Here is a 9538-nt window from a genome sequence, read left to right as displayed (position 1 = left end):
AGAGGAATTAGGGAGGTTAGGGTTTAGAGAGATAGAAATTCGAAATATGGGGGAGGGGTCGTGTTTTGGGTTTAAGAGGGGGGGGGTTTGGGTTGTAAAATTAAAAGAGGAAGAAAAGAATGAAGAAAAAACGGAAAAAAAAATTAAAATTACCTGGACCGACCGTGGTCCACTGCCGCCGCGGTGGGTTTTAAAATCTGAGGCAGAAAGTTTACGGTTTACCGTGGTTTACCGGGTCCACCGCGGTCGCGGTGGGAAGAAAAATTCGAGGCAGAATGTTTGCCTTCCACCGCGGTTTGTCGGGGTTCACCGCAGTCGCGGTGCTGGGTGTTTTTTTTTTTGTAAGTTACATGAACAGTTAATCAACACACTCGTGGGTTGCCTCTCATACAGCGCCTGATTTAACGTCGTGGTACGATGCAAACATTTGATCATCACTCCTTATCCGCGTACTGGGGCTCTCCTAAAGTGATTACCACTCTATCCCCTTTGTCATCAGACATGCCAAGGTAATGTTTCAACCTTTGCCCATTTACTGTGAACTTGTTTGTCCCGTCTTCTGATTCAATCTTTACAACTCCACTCAAGAACAATTGCACCACTCTGAAGAGTCTTGACCATCGGGACTTTAACTTGTAAGCACGTGATTTTTGCCCTATATGAGAATTACTCCCAAAAAATTCAAAAATAAAATGATTTTTCTTTGGTGTGCAATTTTGTGATATTTTGTGATATTTTGAATAATTATTTGTATTTGTCTGTGCGTGTTTATTTGCTAAATTAATAAAAAATACAAAAATATGTCGCATTTTGCATGTAGGATTTAATTCTACAATTGTTAGTAATTAAATTTGTTTTACAAAAATTAAAAATTACAAAAATAGGCATCGTTTGCATTTTTAGCATTTAATGTCCAAATATACAATTTTATGCTTAATTATTACTTAATTGTGCGTTAATTGTTATTGGGAGTTAATATGCGCTTTTATAACTTAATTTAGTTCTTGAATAATAGTTGAAGTATTTTTATAATTTAGTTTTAGAAAAATAAAAGAAGAAAAGAGAGCAAAAATATAAAGAAAGTCGGAATTGGGCCTCTTCTTCGATTTCAAGCCACAGGCCCAAAAAATGGCCCAATCTTCCCAAACGACCCAGTCCATTTCGAACTGGGTCGACCCAGTCCATAACCCAACATCCTATTATCTTACATTTTACAAAACAAAACAAATAAAAAAACAAAAGGGAAGAAGAAAACCCTAAAAAATTAATCCCATCCGCCCCCACCCCTCCTCTCTCTCTCGTCTTCTCCCCAAACGACCCCCCAACCTCAAAGAGCCATGGCTGTTCCCCCCCCCCACACAGCCGGCCAAGCTTCCAAGCAAACCCCACTCCACGTTCGTCACCTCCGAACAACCCCTCACCGCCGGACATAACCCCAAACGACCACAATCCTTTAACACCAAAGCTCCACCACGAAATATGACGTCGTCCGCTGCTTCATCTTCTTCAGTCGCTGCCTAGCAGCTTTGCTACATCCAAACAGACCCCATGGCTACTGTCTCGTCTTCTCCGGCGTCGAGCTTGAAGCTCGACACCCATGGTAGCTGCTGCCTTAGCTTCGACCTCCATCGCACATGGCTGCTGCTGTCCGTTCCTTGGTGTTGCTTCAGTCCCTTCTCTGAAACCATAGCGTTTTCCTCCTGCTTCGCTACGTCCAAACCCGCCTTGTTTTGCTGCGTTGTTGCCACGACGAGCAGCTTATTTTGTTTCAGCTATGCTGCTGCCACCATTTCGTTTGGTCGAGTTTCAGCCGAGGTCGTCAAGCTTCGTCTTGAGTTCGTCAAGTTTACAAGGAAGTTGAGTTCGTCGTTGAGCCCGGACAAATTTATTCCCATTCGAGGTTCGTCAAAACAGTCTGTACATATTTCGTTTCGATCCGGTTAGTAGATTTTGAATTTTATTTTGTCCGTATTTTGTTTTGATGTTTTCGAATCTAAAATCGATAGATATTTGATTTTTTGTTTTGAAATCTTCATGTGTTTTGTTGAATTAATTTTCAGATTTCAAATGGAAATTTAATTAGTTGTTTTCATGTTTATTTCATGTTTGTATTATTGTTTAAGTGAATATTTGTTAGTTTGATGTTTGTTAGATTCAAATTGAAATTTAATTAACTATTTCTTCAATTTGTTTCATGTGTTTATGTATTGTTAGAAATTGTTAATATTGTTAAGTTCAAGCTTAAGTTCATAATTGTTTATTCGTCGATCTTGTTATTTGTCTAAAAAGAATTTAGTTGTGTTAAAGGAAATATATTGATTTAATCATTTAATCCGTCATGTTTGTTGTGTTAAAATAGACTCATTCATGTTCATACTTTGTTTGATTGTTCTTGAATCCGAAATTTGTATAGTTTGATTTCTTGTTTATCACTTATGATTATTTCTTGAATTTGTCTCATAATCTTGTTTAAATTTAATATAGGAATTGTTTGTTGTAATGTTGTTAGAGTTGATTTTAAGTTCAATATTATTGAATTTAGAAATCTAAATATACTTGTTTGTTGTTGTTGTTGAATCCGAAAATAGGATTGTTTGTTGCTAAAATATTGTTCAATCAAATTTTAGTTGTTCTTTGTTGTTCAATTTATGTTCATGTGATTTATTGTTGAAATATTGAAGAAATCATGTTCATGAAATTTGTTGTTTGAACATTGTTAGAAATTAATCATATTGTCTATATTTTGGTTAAGTTTGATTAATTGATGTGTTATAGCTGATGGGGTAGTTTGGTAATTTGTAGTACGTTCGGGGGTAAAATAGTAATTTGTAATAAGGGTCGGAGGGGTAGTTTAGGAATTGTACATTTTGTAATTGTTTATTTGAAGCATGGGGGACAAAATGAAATGGGGTGGGTTGTGATATGGTTATTTAATATAAAGGGGGGACAAGACAAAATTTAGTGGGGGGAATCTTGTATTATTTTAAGTGAAGCATGGGGGACAAAATATAATGGGGTGGTGTGATATGTTTATTTAATGTAATGGGGATGAGTGGGAAGATAATGGGTTGGGTAGAGAAAAGTATGGATTTTAATTAATTGAAAGGTTTATGGGATGGGTTATAAGTAGAAGTCTTGAAATCAGATTTTAAGAAGAAGATAAGAGACAGATAGAGAGAAAAAAAACAGACAAGAAAAAATACACACGAATCTGAGAAGAAAAAGAGAGAAGAAAAAAAGGGCTGAACATTTAAGAGAAAGAAAAATTCCGAAAAATATTTAAGCTTTCAAAATAAAAATAAAAACTAAAAAATCTTCTGCTTTCTTTCTTTGTTTGAAATTAGTATTAATGGTTGTTGTTTCATTCAAAGCTTAAAGCTTTTGTTTTTGGGATTACTACTCCACCGGTCTGTTACTGGGTTGTTACTGTTGCTGGGCAGTTGTTGCTGTTGTACTGTTATTACTGCTGCTGATTCTCATCTTCATTTTCTTTTGCTTCCAATATCAGGTACATATCTGTAAATTCATGTCATGAAAAGCTTCAACATGGCAAGTAAATGAAGTTTGGAATTATAAGGATGTCTTCTACTCATTTAAATTTTATTAGTTTAAGTTTCAGTTTTGTTTTAGTTGGTTAATATAGTATTATACTTGACATGATAAATTGTTAACTAATTAACCTTCTGGAGTAGTAAATTCCACGATAATCTTATATGTTTTGAGGACTAGTGATGACATTTACTGTTTAAATTGTTGAGATAGGGAACATTGCAGAAAATTGGCCATTAATTAAATCTTGTGATATTGTTAGCTAAGTAAAGAATAGTACGGAAATACCCAGAAATTACATTACTAGCTTATTTTGTCAAATATCCAATTTTGTTTAAGGCTAGATGATGTCGTCTTATTAAATCAATTGGTAGATTAGTTCTCTTTCTTAATAACAAATGGCATAGTTATTTTAGGAACGCGATCAACTCATTTCTTTTAATGTATGAAATAATGTCGATGATTTTTTACAAAATATAGAGTTAGTGTTTGCAAATATTCGCGTAGGCAGAGAATAAGAATTGGTTTATTTATCTCAAACTCAATCTTCGTAATCAAAAATTAACTAAATAATTATAACTTTGGACTAAAAACAAGTATATGAAAAGGATATGGGATTTATAAGCACGAATTGCAACATTTTATGTCAAGGATATGTAGAAATAGAGTTCGCATTAAATATAACAATGAAAATTCTTCAGAAACTATTAATTTGTCTATCAAGTTAATTCTTTTTCCAGTTTTATATGCGATTCGATTTTTGGATATATTAATGTTGTATCCACGATAAAAATGGTAGTATTTTTAGTTACATGTTGTTTGTTTCTTTTTCATATCATTAATTCTTTAAAATTTGAATAGTTTTGAGGTATATAATTCATACGCGTAAAATAAGACTTGTAGCAACGCCTAATAAATTTTGAATTCTTTGTCAAGAAATTTGGTGGCATCCCAATCGGTGATTCTCCATGACTCTTACATTTAAAAATAGATGGATGCAATAAACATTTGTAGAGAATTTATATTACTGTCAAGAATATTTGCATAATTAAGGATGCGTTCGCGTGACTTGATTATACTTCTAAAGGCGATTCGGATTATGCGTTCGCGCAACTTCGAGCAAATTTTTACTAAAAAGAGATTTCTCGGAGAATATCATTATTAATTTCATAAAAACCCGAGATGTGCGGTTCACTATTTAAGAAAGGCGAATGTTCTTAATTTTATTTTTAAACACAATTTCGAAAAAATAATAATAATTATTTTTATAATAAATATATTATCAATATCATTGTGTACACGTACGCGTGACACGATTTCTCACGTTAAAAAAAATATAATATATAAAACGAATACACGTACGTGTGATTCGATTCGAAGAGGGGTCTTTAATTATAAACAATCTAAACAGAAGCGGTAACAAAATCATGCAATAAAAATGTAAAATCGAGATAATTAAGCCAAGAATAAAAACAGTTAAGCGACCGTGCTAGAACCACGGAATTCGGAAATGCCTAACACCTTCTTCCGGATTAACAGAATTCCTTACTCAGGATTTCTGGTTCGCAGAATAATAAACAGAGTCATATTCTCCTCGATTCAGGGATTAAAATTGGTGACTTGGGACACCTTAAAATTCCCAAGTCGCGACTCTGAAACAAACAAACAAATCCCGTTTCGACTGTCCTTTAATTGGAGAAAACTCCCTACACCCCTCGCGGGCGCGGAAAAAGGAGGTGTGACATAACTTACCTGGGAACAATCTCAATCTCGAGTTGTATAACAACACTAGATCTCCGGGTTTGAAGTTTCGATCCAAGATGTGCTTATCATGCATTAATTTCATCTTTTCTTTGTATAATCTAGCACTCTCAAAGGCGTGGAACCTGAATTCCTTGAGCTCATGTAATCCCGTGACTCTGTTAGTGCCTACTGTCTCCATGTCTAAGTTCAACTACCTCAATGCCCAAAGTGCTTTATGCTCTAGCTCAACTGGGAGGTGGCATGCCTTACCAAATAGAAACCTGTACGGTGACATCCCAATTGGGGTTTTGAAGGCTGTGTGGTATGCCCACAATGCATAATCTAATTTCTTTGCCTAATCAGTCCTTGTTGCATTCACTATTTTTGTGAGGACACTTTTAATCTCCCTATTGGACACTTCAACTTGCCCGCTCGATTGTGGGTGGTACGGGGTGGTAACTTTATGATGAACTCCATATTTTTTCAACAGCCGTGCAAATACTGTATTGCAGAAATGGGTTCCGCCATCATTGAGTATAGCTCTTGGGGTACCAAAACGCGTGAAAATGTTCTTCTTTATAAAGCCTAGTACTCCCTTAGCATCATTGGTCAGAAGAGCCACTGCTTCGACCCACTTGGAGACATAGTCAACTGCTATCAATATGTACTTGTTACCATACGAGCTGACGAATGGCCACATGAAGTCAATCCCCCACATGTCAAAAATCTCCACCTCTTGAATTGTGGTCATTGGCATCTCGTGTCTACGAGATATGTTGCCAGTTCTTTGGCATTCATCGTGTCTTTTAACCCAAGCATGGGCTTCCTTTAATAGAGTAGGCCAGTACAAGCCTGACTCCAACACCTTAGCTGATGTCCAAATCCCTCCAAAGTGTCCACCATATGGTGAAGCATGGCAAGCCTGCAAAATAGAATGTTGATATTTCTCAAGGATACACCTCCGGATCATGTTATCTACAAATATTTTAAACAATAGAGGTTCATCCCAATAATAATGTCGACAATCACAAAAGAACTTTTTCTTTTGAATTGAGGAGAGTTCATAAGGTACAATACCACTTGCTAAATAATTAGCAATATCAGCATACCAAGGTGCCTCCTCCATTGTCATTGCTAGTAATTGTTCATCTGGGAATGTATCTATTATATCCTCAACCTCTACTTTCTTTTCAGCTCCTTCCAACCTTGAGAGGTAGTCAGCTACTTGGTTCTCTGTCCCTTTCCGGTCACGTATTTCCAGATCAAATTCTTGTAACAGAAGAACCCAGTGAATCAAGTGTGGCTTTGACTCCTTCTTTTCTATCAGACATCTAATTGCTGCATGGTCAATGTAAACAATAACTTTCGAGCCAATCAAATATGACCTTTATCGAATGCAAAAACAAGAGCCAACATCTCCTTTTCCGTCATAGTGTAATTGAGTTGTGCACCGCTCAGCGTTCTGCTTGCATAATAAATCGGGTGCATCAGTTTATCCTGTCGCTGCCCCAAGACTGCTCCTATGGCGTAGTCACTGGCGTCGCACATGAGCTCAAATGGTTGCTCCCAGTTGGGTGCAACAATGATGGGTGCAGTCACTAATCTTTTCTTCAGTTCCTCAAATGCCAACCTGCATTCATTAGAAAACACAAAGGGGTGATCCTTTTCAAGGAGTTTGCATAATGAGTTAGCAATTTTGGAGAAATCTTTGATGAATCGCTTGTAGAACCCGGCGTGCCCAAGGAAACTTCTTACTGCCTTGACCGAAGTGGGCGGTGGTAGTTTTTCAATCACATCAACCTTGGCATGGTCGACCTCAATTCCATTACTGGACACTCGATGTCCCAGGACTATCCCTTCATGTACCATAAAATGGCACTTTTCCCAGTTCAACACTAAATTTGTCTCCACACATCTTTTAAGCACTCTTCTTAAGTTGTGAAGATAGTCCTGAATGAATCTCCCACCACGGAGAAATCATCCATAAATACCTCCATAATATCCTCTACCATGTCTATGAAAATGGCTAACATGCATTGTTGAAATGTTGATGGGGCATTGCAAAGCCCAAAAGGCATTCTCCGAAAGGCGAAGATGCCATATGGACAAGTGAAGGATGTTTTCCCTCTATCTTTAGGGGCTATTGATATCTGATTTTACCCCGAATAACCATCCAAGAAATAGAAGTGCGAGCGCCCGGTCAGCCTGTCTAACATTTGGTCAATGAAAGGCAAGGGGAAGTGGTCTTTCCGGGTGGCTGTGTTCAATTTTTGATAATCCATGCAAATTCGCCATCCTGTGACTGTACGAGTTGAGATCAACTCATTGTTCTCATTTTGCACAACAGTCATTCCCCCCTTTTTCGGCACACATTGGACAGGACTGACCCAATTGCTATCAGAGATGGGGGAAGATGATTCATGCATCTAACCATTTGATCACTTCCTTCTTTATCACCTCCTTCATGTTCAGTTTCAGCCTTCATTGATGTTCTCTGGAAGGTTTGTGCCCTTCTTCCAAGAGAATCTTGTGCATACAGAAGGCTGGGCTGATACCCTTTATGTCTGCCATAGTCCAGCCAATGGCAGTCTTGATTTCCTACAGTACCTGTAAGAGCTGTTCTACCTGCATATCTAACAAACCGAATGATATAATAATAGGCAACGTATAATCGAGGCCTAAGAAAACGTACATGAGGTGAGCTGGGAGTGGCTTCAGCTCCAACTTGGGTGGTTCCTCTACCGATGGTTTTGCTGGAGGTGTAGCCCTTTTTTCTAACTCAAGGGACTCGAACTGAGGTTCCCTTTTCCAGAATCCTCGGCCTTCAAGTGACATGACCCACTCAGCCAACCCTTCACCATCCATTTCTTCTAAATTTATCGAATATGCCTCCAATGGATCTTTAGCAGTCAGGGCCACATCATCTTCTTGCAGGATCACATCCACTGCCTCCATTAGAGAGCAATTCGCATATTCACTGTGTCTCCTCATAGATTGCTAAACATTGAATATGACTTCTTCATCATTCAATCTCATGTTTAATTCCCTAGTCTCACAATCAACCAGGGCTCTCCCAGTAGCCAAAAATGGCCTACCTAAAATGATAGGTATCTCCTCATATACCTGATAATCCAGAATAACAAAGTCTGCAGGGAACACGAATTTCCCCACTTGCACCAATACATCATCAAGAATCCCCGTAGGTCTTTTTACCGTGCGTTCAGCCAGCTGCAGCAACATTGAAGTCGGTCTAGCTCTGCCAATGCCCAGTTTGATGTATATAGCCAGAGCATCAAATTTATGCTGGCTCCCAAATCACATAATGCCTTTGCAAAGGCGTAACTCCCAATCGTGCACGGAATAGTGAAGCTACCTGGGTCAGACATCTTTTGAGTTATCGGTCTGGTCACTACCGCATTACAGGTCTACGTCAGAGTTACTGTGGATAGATCCTGAAAATTAAACTTCCGTGACATTAGGTCTTTCATCATCTTTGCATAACCTGACATCTCCCTCAAGGCATCCATCAAAGGAATATTCAACTGAATTGACGCAGCATCTCCATGAATTTCTTGTATTGATCTTCCTTCTTTTGTTTTACCAGTCTCTAAGGGAATGGTGCAGGTATCACCCTTTGTGCACTGCTTGCTGGCTTCTCTCTATTGGGGTTCTGTGGCACAGAAGGTACCACCTGTTCTGTAGCTTGTTCATTTACCTTAGCCTTACCCTTTTCATCTTAACCCTGTTCAACTACCACTTCAGTCAGATTTGTTGGTTCATCTACCTCTAGTGGAATTGGTGTGGCTGGCGTATTCTCCTTGCTGGCTTGTGCAACCTCCTACTCTTTGTCTAAATCTCTCCCATTCTGAAGACTTACTGCCATTAGCTGATTCAGGTTTTGCTCCTTGGGGTTAATATTTGTATCTGCTGGCAATGTTCCCTGGGGGCGATTGCTTAAAGCCATAGACAACTGCCCCAACTGAGTTTCGATGTTCTTTATAGCTGAATCATGTACTGCCAACTTTTCTTGCATCTTACTGTTTGTTCTAATGAGTTGCTGGAGCATCCCCCTGATCTCTACAATGTTGTTATCTTGTTGTTGAGGAGGTGGCTGATATGTCAACTGTTGTTGGTTCTACTGTGGGTAGCCTTGTTCTCTCGGGTGGTATTGCACCATTTGGCCTTGAGCTTGCATGCCCCCAGGCTGAGGCATGTTAGGTCTGTATTGCTGATTTGGTGCTGGTCT

General features: G+C 38.3%; 1 protein-coding gene across 1 annotated transcript; it reads right to left on the bottom strand.

The window, feature by feature from the left end:
* Positions 1–434: 434 nt before the first annotated feature.
* On the bottom strand, positions 435–5491 carry LOC138874718 (uncharacterized). Its single transcript, XM_070153496.1, has 2 exons — positions 5302–5491; positions 435–655 (listed from the first exon to the last, which is right to left on the bottom strand). The coding sequence occupies exons 1-2, from the start codon at positions 5489–5491 to the stop codon at positions 435–437; spliced, it is 411 nt and encodes a 136-aa protein (XP_070009597.1).
* Between the last annotated feature and the right edge of the window lie 4047 nt (positions 5492–9538).

The sequence above is a fragment of the Nicotiana sylvestris genome, chromosome 8, assembly GCF_000393655.2.
Source record: "Nicotiana sylvestris chromosome 8, ASM39365v2, whole genome shotgun sequence".
Taxonomy (NCBI): Eukaryota; Viridiplantae; Streptophyta; class Magnoliopsida; order Solanales; family Solanaceae; genus Nicotiana; species Nicotiana sylvestris.
The sequence above is the reverse complement of the archived record's forward strand: the minus strand, read 5'-3'. Positions and strand labels throughout refer to the sequence as shown.

Coding starts and splice junctions, on each gene's coding strand:
- LOC138874718 (XM_070153496.1), bottom strand. CDS start 5,491: ATGGAGACAGTAGGCACTAACAGAGTCACGGGATTACATGAGCTCAAG. Junction 656..5,301: donor GAGATTGAGATTGTTCCCAG/GTAAGTTATGTC, acceptor ATTCTCATATAG/GGCAAAAATCACGTGCTTAC.